The sequence below is a fragment of the Hyla sarda genome, chromosome 1, assembly GCF_029499605.1.
Source record: "Hyla sarda isolate aHylSar1 chromosome 1, aHylSar1.hap1, whole genome shotgun sequence".
Lineage (NCBI taxonomy): Eukaryota > Metazoa > Chordata > Amphibia > Anura > Hylidae > Hyla > Hyla sarda.
Genome location: NC_079189.1, coordinates 195,457,094 through 195,470,547, shown reverse-complemented (window position 1 = coordinate 195,470,547; position 13,454 = coordinate 195,457,094). Strand labels below are relative to the sequence as shown.

The following is a 13,454-nucleotide window of genomic DNA, read 5'->3' as shown; positions in this document are numbered from 1 at the left end:
CAGTCTTTTCCAACCAGGGTGCCTCCAGATGTTGTAAAACTACAACTCCCAGCATGCCTGGAGAGCCTTTGGCTCTCCAGGCATGCTGGGAGTTGTAGTTTTTCAACACCTGGAGGCATCCTGGTTGGGAAACAATGAGTTAGGGTGCGTTCACACGGCCGTTTGTCCCCGTTTTTTTTTATCCCCGTTTTGTTTCCTTTTTTGCAGGCTGTAAACGGATTCAAAACGGTTTTAAAAAACATCCCATTCATGTCAATGGGATTTTTTTTACAATCCGTTTGCACCCGTTTGCACTCATTTTTATTTTTTATTTTTTTTGGGACGGCAGAAAAAACGGCACATGCAGTATTTTTTCTTCCGTCCAAAAAAAAACTGAAGAAAAAATGGATACAGTAAATTTAACATTGAAGTCTATGGAAAACTGATGAGCCTTTAATGTCATCCGTTTGCATCCGTTTTTTCAATCCATTTTTTTGGATCCGTTTTTACTTTTGAGCATGCTCAGAACAAAAAAAAAATGTTTTTTTTTTGTTTATTAATTGAACAAAAACGGATCCAAACGGATAACATCTGTTTGCATCCGTTATTGTTCGTTTTTTTTTTTTTTTAAGTCCCTTTTTAATTTTGTCGGGAGAGGAATGGGACGGGTCTGGACGGCGGTGTGAACGCAGCCTTAAGTAGATCAGATTTTAACAAATGACATCCACATGCTGCAAAAAATAAATAAATAAAACTATACACTGAATAACCACAGTGTTTCTATCCCATATAGATATACTCTAAAGCTTCTTTAGAAGGGCAATTCATTTTGATGGTGCAGATACATTAAATAGCATCTGTCATATAAAATAGATTTGTGAGGCTGCACACTCATTGCAGTACAGCTTCACAGGCCTATTCCAGCCATAGCTTTAATGATAATTTAGGGTGTAGTAAATGTATATAAAAATAAAAAATAAAAATAAAACTTTACTAAACCCTTCCAGAGTCGTCCTGAATGGTCTGGGAAGAGGGGCAGGGGTCCACTATGCTCTGGGACTGCAAAGGATAGGGGATAAGATATCTGATCATGGAGGGTGCGGCCGCTGGGACCCCCGCAATCTCCAGGCCGGCACCCTGGCATTCAGAACATTTATGTTCAGAAAGCCGGGTTTGAGTGGCAGAGACGTCATGCCATGCCCCCTCCATATGACTCATATCAGTCAAAAGTGCCCTTTGACCATACATACCTTTTTCTCCAACGAATGGTAAGGACCAAGTAAAGACGTCCATGAAATTTGGAAGCCAGTATGGATGAGGAGAACAGTTGAACTGTCTGATATTCATGACGTTGTTCTCATACTTCAATACTGCAGCTGCAAAGAGATGGGCAAACAAAGAAGTTATTCTATTATGCAGGGCATAAACCCTGTTCATTATCCACAACCCATGAAAGGCTAGAAAATAATGCAGACTTTGGTTCTCCAACTTGTGTTTTAGGTAGCCTGTATCAAGTTCAATACGGGGGACCAATCACCCGCTCTAAACTGACACTGCATGCTGAACAGTCCAGTATGTCGCCAAGCCTCGAATATAAGGAAAATGGAAAATTTTACATGAACCTTGATGAAAACTGCTTTAGTGTAAAATCTATTATAAAATATAATGGCCAGCTGGCACCTGCACAGGCTGAAAAGTTATTAAGATGACATTTTAAATACACTCTAAATGCTTACTTGGCAACATTTGCCACTCCTCTACAGGCTGGAGGTAATTTCTAGTTAGAGTGCCAAAAATACAAGAGGACACTTAAGTCTTACTTTTTAAACAGTCAAGAAAAATACAGCTTCCTAATACAGCGGTCCATCAAGCTATAATATATATTAATTTCGGGATGAACATTGTGTTGTGGTAATTCCCCGTGTACTCCATCAGGCCCTCCGTCCATCCGTGAGCTTCACATTCATACAAAGAAAAGACACACAGCACACAGCTCATTCTACTCCATTGTAGCGGTCCCACAGTCCTCTCGACTCTGCTTAGGTCTTATTATTAATATCTACATTAGACTGTCAACCAATGGGAAGATGTGTTTCCATTTACAATACAGCAGAGTAAGCAGTTTAGACAAAACCATCGAATGACAGACAATATATGTATATCATCTTCTCTTATGGGAGGGGAAACACACAGCTGATAGGGTAATGTCTCAATACAACAGCTATGCAACAGACAAATCTGGAACTTAGAAGACTATTCTTGGAGAAATCATGTATCATCTCTTTATGTCTTCTCAGAGCCCATGGTGTATTTATTTAGTGAGTTATGTTTAATTCTAAATATACAAATTTCCATGTCAATTGTAGGTTGAAAGCATTGTATGTTGAGACAATAACTCAATGAAAATCTAGCAATTGGTCCCTAAGTGTCAAGAAAAAAAAAAAAAAAGATTTAAGAAAAATGACAAGATAACCAATACAGATAGAGCAAGTCCTTATGTATAGAATCCAGAAATAGCTGCTAGAAGCTATAAATCACTTCAACTCGTGGGCAAGTGCTTCTTCAGGATCCTGTACAGTATGTACAGTGTACCAGACATACATAATGGATTCACCCTTACCTGGTGTCCAAAAGGGGCAGCTAGCCCTGGCACAAGTAGAAAGCAGTATAGTACTGCACTATATGGTAGAGAGACACTACTGTACAGAAATTGGAGCATGATCATTAGTTATACAGGGTTTTTACCAGTTACATGCCCACTAAGATTCGCTAGAAGATACAACCATTAACACGAGCCACAGATCTGGACTGTTCATAGTATTGTATGTTGACTATGGTTCTAAGTAACAATTGTCCCCCCCTTCCAGCCACATAGTCCATGTGTTCTAATGCAAGCCAGTGCAAGCTGTATAAAGCTGTTTGAAGATTAGCGCAATACAGACATCTTTTGTGCCCATATAACTGCATGCTCCATCCTGACTATAGGTCTGATTCCAACTGTAAGCATCATAGAGAATTCTGATACTGTGCAGTCAGACCAGAACTCGCATGTGTATTATTCTTGTTTGAAACCGGCCTTACTCAAGCAAGGATGACCTGCTTTAGTGGTAGCTAATGCTGTCTAGTGTTTGGGATAGGAATGGATGTGAACATGAACATTGGGCAATAAAGAACATGGGAAATTTGCCAATGTTTTCGTTTAGGTTTTGGCAGAAAATTCTTATACATTTTTGAGTAATAGCTTAAAGGAATCTTTAAAATGGGCCCTTCTGCCACACTAGGTTACAATGTCACAACCACAGGGTCAAGCGGCCTAAACTGTCTTCTGCGTCAGGCAAGCAATTGCAGGGTTAGTAGCTTCTGTTCTTCATAATAATCAGATCTTGCTTGGGGACTTGCTGTGAATCACTCTGATAACTGAGCTATTTAAATATGCAAATCATTTAGTATAACATGTCATTTGCATTTTTCTATAGTATTCTTTCACCGTATCCTTCATTCAATGGCTTTGCCTTTTTATATCAGAGATAAGAAGATTAAGAGGATCAGCACAGCTCAAGATGCGGCCATATTGTTTTAAGTTAACATGTGCCATCTTTCAACTCAAAAGAAAGAATCAATTATCCGGCACTGCTAGACTAAGGCAAACGGCACTGATGTGGTGTGGATGAGGCTGACTATCCTGTAGATGAATCTCTGGTAGCGGTGGTGCAAAGCTTATAAGTAACAAGCAAATACTAGAAACGAAGAAAGAAAGAGCTTGCACTCACCATCCAAAAGATGTGCTTTATTTACTTCTTGTCAGGCATGACAGGCTGGTGGGGGGTGGAGGCGGGTGGGAAGAGACCGGGACAGACTGTTTCACGCCGCTCGGGCGCTTCTTCCAGCCGGTATACATCGGCCGGTATACCGGCTGGAAGAAATGCCCGAGCGGAGTGAAACAGTCTGTCTCAGTCTCTTCCCACCCGCCTCCACCCCCCCCACCAGCCTGTCATGCCTGACAAGAAGTAAATAAAGCACATCTTTTGGATGGTGAGTGCAAGCTCTTTCTTTCTTCGTTTCTAGTATGTGCCATCTTAGCATAGCTTCTCCTTGGATATTCCCATATTCTTTATTTAATAGAAACATTCGATCAATCGTGTTTATTAATTCTGCTCATGATTGTCACAACGTAATCTATTCACCATGACGTTTTAGGCACAGATTGTAAGACACCAATAAAGGTCACATTTTACTCTGCAGAATCAGGGGTTTTGGTTGATTGTAGCAAAGGTCACATACCAAAAAGAAGTATAGAGATAGAAAACACTTGAAGAGTTAGCTCAGATGCCTCCCTTCCTAAGAGTACAATAAATCAATCTATAGTCCAGGCTGTACAAGTTTGGAGGAGTAAATGTCACACACTGCTGAGACATGGCTTTCATTTAGAAGCAATGGGAAACAAGTCTTCATACAAAAGGTGCATATTAAAAAACATCACCTAAGCCAATTTAGTTTCACTTAACTCAACATCATGCCTGATGAATCCAAGACAAACCTGCATAGCCTATAAAAGTGTCTTAACAGGGTCATGGTTTACCTTTATTATTGTATACATCTAGGTAATTTGGTGCTGAAAATATTGTAATTAAGGAGGGGAAGCCTGTAGTTTGGCTTTTTCTATACATACGATATCTGCAAATAGAAAAAGTAAAATTGGAAATATGTTACAGTTCAAGAATGGACAGGAAAATAACACAATTATTTTTACGGCCAACATATAAGGATCACAAAGAATTGTACAACATCTTCGGCTTAGACGTGATAGCAGTTCTTCACTAAGCACCCTTATAAACAGACAGAAGTTATTGGGGGGTCACACACAGCAGATTTTGTTGTAGTACTTTCTGAATAAGGTTGTTTCAATGGCAAGAGTGTTGCAGAAACCTCTGAAACAAATCTGCTGCATGTGATTTCAACCATAGACAATGTTCCAAAACAGTAGGGTTGAGGAAAAAAATGCACCAAAATAAAAAATGGCTGAAAAAACAGTGTGTAGAACATAGCCTCATGAAAAAAAAAATGCTTAAAAAGGGTGAAGATATGAACTAAAAACACAGCGTGGAAACACAACCGTAAAAGAAAGCTGTCACCTGTTTTATGCTGTTCGAACTTCAAACCGCAGGCAGCATGAAAGTAGGATCCCGGCACCCTTTCTCAAACTCCTGAGTGTAGTATACGGCTGCTTCCAACCTCACTGGCCCTGAGTGATGCGTGTCTCCCGGTGTGTGTATAGGGACAGACACAACAGACTGACAGAAAGCAGCTGCCAGGAACCACCCCAATAATTAGTGAGCCAGGCCATGGTGGCTTTCTGTAACTAGGATTGCTCTGTTTTTTAGAGTAAATTATAGTGTGGCTTGCTCCCTGCACCTGTTTCATGTTAAAGGCAGCTTGGGCAGTAAAAAACAGGTTCCCCCTTAATGTTTTAATGGAAAAGCTGAGCTTCATTAAAAAGTTTAAGTAACTTCCCAATTACATCTTGCGTACGGGAGTAAATTCACACTTATTATGGGCCATATGTTCAATGTATATATCGGCATACTGGCAGAAGAGTAAGCCAACGTTTACTGCTGTGTACCCAAGCCATGCCCATTCATTTACTGCGCCGCAGCATTCTTCCAATATGCTAACATATAAGCAAACAATATATGCAAACATTATATTATACACTTATATAGAGTAAACAAACACTTCTAACACAAACAATATAACTTACCCAGCATCCTGGGCTTCATGAGCTCGAAGTATAGATAACAAGTTATTGTGCTGAAGGAATTCACAGACAGCTGGATAGCTGTAAAGGGAAAACAACAAGATTTATTAGTAAGCATTGCACTAATTCTAAGTAAATAGTCAATTTATTTATATTAAAGCGGTCACATAACTCCCAATAAACTCAATGGGAGTTACACAAAATCAGCTTTTTTTTTGGCTTTTCAACCACAAACAGGCTGCAGAGGTCTGGGGGCTCAGAGGTGGGGCCTGCATTTATCCGAAATGTATGGCATTTCCTGTGGATTTGCCAAAGATGCTGAGATTGGAATACCCCTTTAAAGAAGTTATTAAGGGAGAATAAACAGGTGTTACCTCTTCTGCTCCACTTCTGCCCTCATGTAGGAAGTAAACCATCTGAGACTAGAGGGGATGCATACTGTTGTGATCATTGTGTGCGAGTGAAACCACAATGATACATGGTTACTGGCTACTCTCATGGAAGGTATACAGCAGAGGCATCCTGAGGGCAAAACAGGAGCACTGGTGAGCAGAACGGTTAATACATGTTCTGCTCCCCAGAAAACCCCTTTAATCCTCTTTTTTACGAGATACCGAAAAAATATTTTTTAGTTTTTAAGTTTGTGAGTTATAGGGTTGGTTTGATACCATTTTATGTAGCAGAAGTACAAAAAAAATTAGCAATTTATTTTACTTTCATTTTTAAATTTGTGAATTCAAGTTTGAGATTAACACGATGGGGTAGATTTAGCAAAAACTGTGCAGAGGAAAAGTTACCCATAGCAACCAATCAAATTGCTTCTTTTATTTTTGACAGACACAATCTGATTGGTTGCTATGGGCAACTTTTCCTCTGCACAGGTTTTGATAAATCTCCCCCAATATGTTTACACTTTTACAGAAAGCATTTTTACTGCAATAATTGACCAGTTGTCCATGAAGTTTGGTCATACAGCTTTCCACGTCCATCAGTACCACGTTGTGCAATAACAGATTACAGAAAATGGAGTGCCTTGATTCCCCTATGATCATAAATAAGGCATCCCTTTTAAGTGTAACATGGCAGTAGCACACAACCACTACTGTATTGCTAGTTTCCAACAGAAATTTTAAGCGTTGACATGTAAGACCATGGATCAAATAGGAGGAAATAAACAAACTAACATTCTATTGATTGTGTGTGCCAACTAAAGGCCAGCTTAGGCTCCATTCACATCACATTTTGGAGCTATATTGCTGGAGTACCTTAAAAAAAAAAGGCAAAAAGCACAACGGAGCCCTGAAATGGGGCCTTACATACAGAATATTTTTTTTTTTTTTTACCAATGATAAACCTTTGTATTGTCAATCATTTTGATCGACCATATAAAAATATTCTTTGTCATTAGTAATTTATAACTAAAAATATCTCTAATTGTAAAAGGACTGACCTGTGTTATCAAGTTACATTACTTAGTGTAAAACTTGGCTATAGTAGAATACTTGTAATGGTATTACTATCCATCTAGGATATACTAAGTGATGCATACTGTAATGGAAATACGTAGAGTGAATGACCACATGCTTTGCTAGAGGGCAGTGTTGACTTATGCTACCATTATGTGCTAGATAAATTGTGATTTGTCTTCTACAACTGCAACAGTTACCGATTTTTTTCTTTTTGTTCATTGTTCTGCCACCAGCCGCAGGAAACACATACTATATGAACTGTACTGTCATATTATATCTTCTAAGGAGGTTTAATATTTAAACATGCAATATTTTTTTTGTTCTCTAGCTTTGGATGCATTTTTTCATGTATTTTATATTACGTCTTTTTTCTTAAAGTTCCCAAATCATGTGAATTTTGCAGACTTTTTTCAAATATAAATGATGTCATACTGTGTATACCCAATCACTGGACCTGATGAAGAGGGGGTCTTGTCCCTTGAAATGCGTTGTCCGTTCTTTTTGTGCAATATATTTTTGTTATTTTAACAAACCTTGCCTGTTCCATTTTAATCAGTGGAACAGTGCCCATCCAGAGGAGAGCTCCTCACTCCAACATTTTGCCAGTGCCATGGCTATTTCTCAGTTGCATTTACTGGACCGTCCAGGAGCTATCCAAGACGGGTTGAATGCCGGCAGCACTCCTAGGATTTTATCTTTAACGCTGGCTACAGGCAAATTATGGTGTTGTGCTCATAGTACAACACCACCAGGTGAGCACATTCAGCTTTTCATTAGAATATTTGGCAAAATAAGGAGTAACAACACATAGTTGCGCTTGGTTTTCTCTGTTTTTTTTTTAAATTATATATATATATATATATATATATATATATATATATATATATATATATTTATTTATTTATTTATTTTTTATTTTTTTTTTTGAACGCATTCTACAACTGCATGGAATAAGAAATCTGCCACTATTGACTGTATGGTAGTCAAAAATGGATGTACCAATTATCCCAACAAATGTGGAAATACAGGCACAGACACTTAACAGATACTTTAGAATATGAATGTTTCTAAAATGTAGACTTTAGACATCTAAAAACAATCTATAGAGCCCTGTAGGTACAATCTTGTCAAATTATGGGCAATGTAAGCTGCAGCCCTATATGCCATCAATTTATTGCACAACACAGGCCGAGCAGGGAGAAGATAAAGACATTTCCCCACATACAAGGTTTAGTTACAGCCCTTTGTCATCTGTCTTCCCTCCATATACTTCTTTTGGCCAACACTAGAAATGTATTCCAGTAGAGGAATAAATTGTAACTTCAGGGCTCGAATACACAATCTGTAACAGGACCTCATGTCTACTCTGAGCCATTTAGAATACTGGTGTTTTTATATGGGGCAGAGGTGTCTTTGGGTCTCCTTAGTCATCATGGCCCCGCTGCAACTGCTACCTATTCATCCCCTATAGTTATGCCCTTGGATTCCAGCAAAGTAGTATAAAGGATGGCCTATTCCAAAGATCAAGAATATAGGGGAAAAATAGACATATGTACATGGCTGCAGCTCCCAATATTTAAAGTGTACATGTCATCAACAAAAACTTTATAAAATGTAGATAATACCATTATATATATATTTGTAATATACATTGGTTAAAAAAAAATGTATACAGTGACCTACGATAATTTCAACATGCGATGGCCTCTCAGAGGCCATCGCATGTTGAAGGCAGCATCAACATACAATGCTTTTGTATGTCGGGGCAATCGCATAAACGGCTATCCGGCAGCGCAGACTGCTTCAGCTGCCGCCTGATAGCTATTTACGGTGCCCCATGTGCTCCGGTGATGGTCTCTTACCTGTCCTCGGGGCTCCGGACCATCCTATTTAGGATCCTCTGCATTGCCGGCGCTCTCCTTCGTCGTCATCATGTCACCGTGCAGGCCGTTCCGTCATCCAATAGCAGCGGCGTGCGTAGCGACGTGATGGCGTTGATGGAGAGTGAGGATCCTGGGGAAGCAGAGACGTCCGGAGCATCGGGGACACCCCGGGGACGCGTCGACAGTGAAGGCAGGCGACATCCAGGGCAGCGGTGACGGTCCGGAGCGGCTGGGACAGGTGAGTATAACTTCCTATACTTTACATTGCACCGATCCCTCAACATACGATGGTTTCAACAAACAATGGTTCATTTGGAACTGATTACCATTGTATGTTGAGGGACCACTGTATTTTCATCCCTGCAGCTATTGCCTGTGTGTCTCTATGAGGTGTCCAAATACAGGAAGTGAGGGTGGAGAAGCGGGGCTCTGTGCACTGAGGCTCTGTGACATGCTACCAGTTCACACATGAGTATGATTGATAAGCCAGGAGTTTGCACAGATCCCTGCTTGTCCTCGCCTCACTTCCTGTATTTGGTCTCCTCATAGAGACACACAGGCAATAGCTGCAGGGATAAGCACTTTCCCCCCCAAAAAAAATATACACATTTTTTAACCAATGTATATTGCAAATATACATATAATGGTATTCTCTAAATTATGTAAGTTTTTGTTGACGACAGGTACACATTAATGTATTCGATCTTGTGGTCAAGATTCAAGTCAATGGGCTCCCTTCAATGGTGTTTTGGACTAATAATAAACTGCTGACGTCTGTAAATAGGTCTTGTCAATATGACAGTGGAAAGAAAAGATATTCCATATGCCTTACACCTAAACAACTATCACTCCATTCCATTGTCTGATACAGGGAGTGTTCACCTAAGAAACCTCAATTTGTTAACCCAGTTTTCCTAGTATTTGGTTGGCGAGTAGATCAATTCAGTCAAAAACAAAATATATTTGTTAAGTGACTGACTGAGCTCAGAAAATTTTGCATATCAGGTTAAACCCTGAGAGAAGTAAAAAGTGTTTTCTTCAAAGCAAATAAGCAAATTAGGAGAGACATCTTGTTTCATAAGTGCCGGGAACAAAGGGAGACGAAACAGTGCATTTCCCTGATCAAAAGAAAAAAGGTTTCCAGAAAAGTTAGAGAGAATGCACACCAGTACAGTCACAGACAGCGCTGACCTCATTAGACTTTATGCACAAAACATTTATCCAATTGCATTTAGGTTAATACACTGGAATGTAAGATGTTGCCATGGTAACAGCTGCTTTACATAGATGGCAAACGATAACGGACATGTCAAATGTATTTTATTAAGGAAAAATTTTAAGACAAAACATCGTTTTGACCTTCCTCCAAATCATTAGCAACACTGTAAGGGTAGTTTTATATGGGCACATTACAGATGCATCTTTTGTATTCACATTATGACCTCAGGTCCAGGCCTGACCATGCTTCCCATCAGAAGCATAGTTGGGCAGGAACTGGTTGCGGTAATATCAGTGAAAATGGCCTAAAACCTACAGCAGATCTACCTATGGACTATTGACTTTCTAAAATGTAAAACTGGACATTTGAAAGGTCAAGGGGGGGGTACCCCAACACCCTATATGGACAAAAGTATCGAGTGTCATCTCATGCCACTGAATTTAGGTGTTTGATTCAGTCCTATTGGTACAGGAGTATAGAATCCAGTTCCTACCAAAGCAATCTGCCTCTAGGGTAGGTTCACGTGTCACAAATGCTGCGGATATCCTGCAAGGAAACCCACAATTTTTTGCATAAATTATTCACTAAATGGCATGGATTTCATACTAAGGATTTCATTGCAGATTTATGTCCAATTATTGAAACAAGACTAAAATCAATATAAAAACTGAGCGTGGGCCAGAGGAAGCGCCTCAGTGCGTGAAACCAGTTGCCACCCCCTAGTCACGCCCCTGCCTCACCTGTGTGTCTGTCTGCTCCATCTTACCAGCTCCAGTTTGGAATACATTTCTACTATGTTGCTGAACCTCTGATGCGGTGAGTGCTTTATCTACCTACTCTAATTATTATAGTTTTCAATATAAAAACTGTTTTTTAATTTTGTGGGAATAGTTTGGGTTCTGCCGTTTTCTAACTGTCGTTTCATGACTATTCCTCAGTCCATAAAGCAAAGGGCATAAAGGCATAGTTTGGGGAGATTAATGTGAAAAATCTTTACTGACCCACACACAGTCCTGACCTTAACCCCACTTTGGGATGAACTGGAAAGGAGATTGTGAGCCAGGCCACCCAACATGACTGTCTGACCTCACAAATGGTCTTCTGGATAAATGGGCAAAAATATCCACAAAAACACTTTATATTAAAGAGGTTATCCAGGAAAGGCAATGGATTTAGAATGGGATGCCCTAAAATCTCCTGTAGGTATCCCAACAGTTCTGTCTATATAGTGTACATTGTCAACAACCCATTTAAATGTCTCATTCAACTTATTAACATTCCAAGTATCACATGCTTTAAAAAAAATTTTAAAAAATCTGACAGGTCAATATTTCTGCTCCTTTGCTCCAACAAATTGTCTTGGCAACTTGCCATACACCACAAAAACTATATGACATGTCTATATGATCCATTAGAAGACCCTTTAAATGGGAACCTTTAAGTGGCAAACTGTAAGTATGTTCTCACTCATTATGTATGTGGAACCAGCCTGGATTTCTCTGGCAATAATTTATTGCAGGCCTATTGATTAGATCTAATAGTTGCAGTTATTTTACATGGACATGTTAAAGCCGAAAAGGAAGCAGTGTACGGTATATTGTAATGCCTTAATTCTCCTCTGGACATTTGGGATTAGTTCTAACCAGGACACTATCTGACCTAGAAATGATTTGAAGAATAACTGGCTTCGAATAAGATTGGCATCTGTTTGTGTGTGGTGGGGAAATCACACTAAACATAATGAACACATACACTGCAAAAAACACATAAAACATATAATCGGTATAAAAAATTGTTAACGCTTACTGGAAAATTTCACATTCAGGAACTATAGAATAAAAGAAAGAAAGATAATGCTATCGTAAATATGTAAACCTCCTATTTCTTTCATCTATAGACCATGTTTTGTAGATGGTATGTGATGGGAGTGCAGGCCCACTACAATGTTGTATAAAAGTACAGTAAAAGGCATGCCATTATAGGGCTAAATCAATCAATGAGAAAAAAAAAATGACTAGACAAAACTAGAGCACTTTTTTTTTATTCTAAGCCCATATGTGAATTATTTTCTGCAATCACAAGACTAAGGTCTGCTAGGAGATGTGACTCTGTGGTCACGGAGACAGGAAGTGATGTCATCTAACTGACAGTGTTTACAAAAGAAGTGGGTATAACACAGGAAAAGAACAATCATGTCACATCCCATGCTGTGTATGATACATAAGTCACTTAATAAATCTAATAGGCAAATCAATTTAATGTAACACAAAAGGTCAATTGTTCTACTACTTAGGAGCCTCTACCTGACATATAAATTCTGACTGTTCCGAGTGCCCTAAATGAAAACACAAGCGCTCAGAACAGGACCTCCTCGCTCAGCCAATAGCTGGTCGAGATAGGACACAGCTATGATCAGTGATTGGCTGTGCAGGAAGGTCCTGCTGCAAGCGCTTGTCCCGGAAACCGATTGCAGAGATAAGCGGTGGGACACCAGAAAAAGCCAGGGGGTGCAGTGGGACCAGCAGGATGTAAGTAGGTATAGGGCTTTTCCTATTTTACCAGGGTCCCAGTACTATATTATTGTTTTTTTTCTACAGTGCCGGAATTCCCCCTTAAGTTTAAAGGGGTATTCCGGGCAAAAACATTGTATCCCCTATCTAAAGGGATAGGGGATAAGATGTCTGATTGCGGAGGGCCCGCCGCTGGGACCACCCGCGATCTCCCTGCAGCAGCCCGCATTCTATGAGTAGCTGCGTCTGAAGTTTCGGAAACCTCCGGGCTTCCAAGACGGGGACGTGACGCCACGCCATGCCCCCTCCATTCATTTCTATGGGAGGGGGCGTAACGGCCGCAATGCCCCCTCCCATAAACATGAATGGAGGGGGCATGGCGTGACGTCACGTCCCCGTCTCGGAAGCCCGGAGGTTTCCGAAACTTCAGACGCAGCTACGCATAGAATGCGGGCTGCTGCAGGGAGATCGCAGGCGAGCCCCCCCACAATCAGACATCTTATCCCCTATCCTTTCGATAGGGGATAAGATGTTTTTGCCCGGAATACCCCTTTAACCTAGCAATTCTACAGGATGACTACGTGTTTGTACATGTGCAGGCCTGCAGTATGATTCTGGTGCCTAGCAATGCAGTATCTT

At 40.1% G+C, this 13,454-nt stretch overlaps 1 protein-coding gene across 4 annotated transcripts in view; it reads right to left on the bottom strand.

Moving 5' to 3' along the window:
- Positions 1 to 13,454, bottom strand: part of PPP3CA (protein phosphatase 3 catalytic subunit alpha) — a 224,790-nt gene that overhangs the window by 29,210 nt on the left and 182,126 nt on the right. For all 4 annotated transcript variants that reach the window (XM_056566528.1, XM_056566536.1, XM_056566547.1 and 1 more), the window contains exons 7-9: positions 5,738 to 5,815; positions 4,559 to 4,653; positions 1,230 to 1,355 (exon numbers count right to left, since the gene is read on the bottom strand). In XM_056566528.1, the coding sequence (XP_056422503.1) occupies positions 1,230 to 1,355; positions 4,559 to 4,653; positions 5,738 to 5,815 (299 nt within the window). The remainder of the gene's footprint in view (positions 1 to 1,229; positions 1,356 to 4,558; positions 4,654 to 5,737; positions 5,816 to 13,454) is intronic.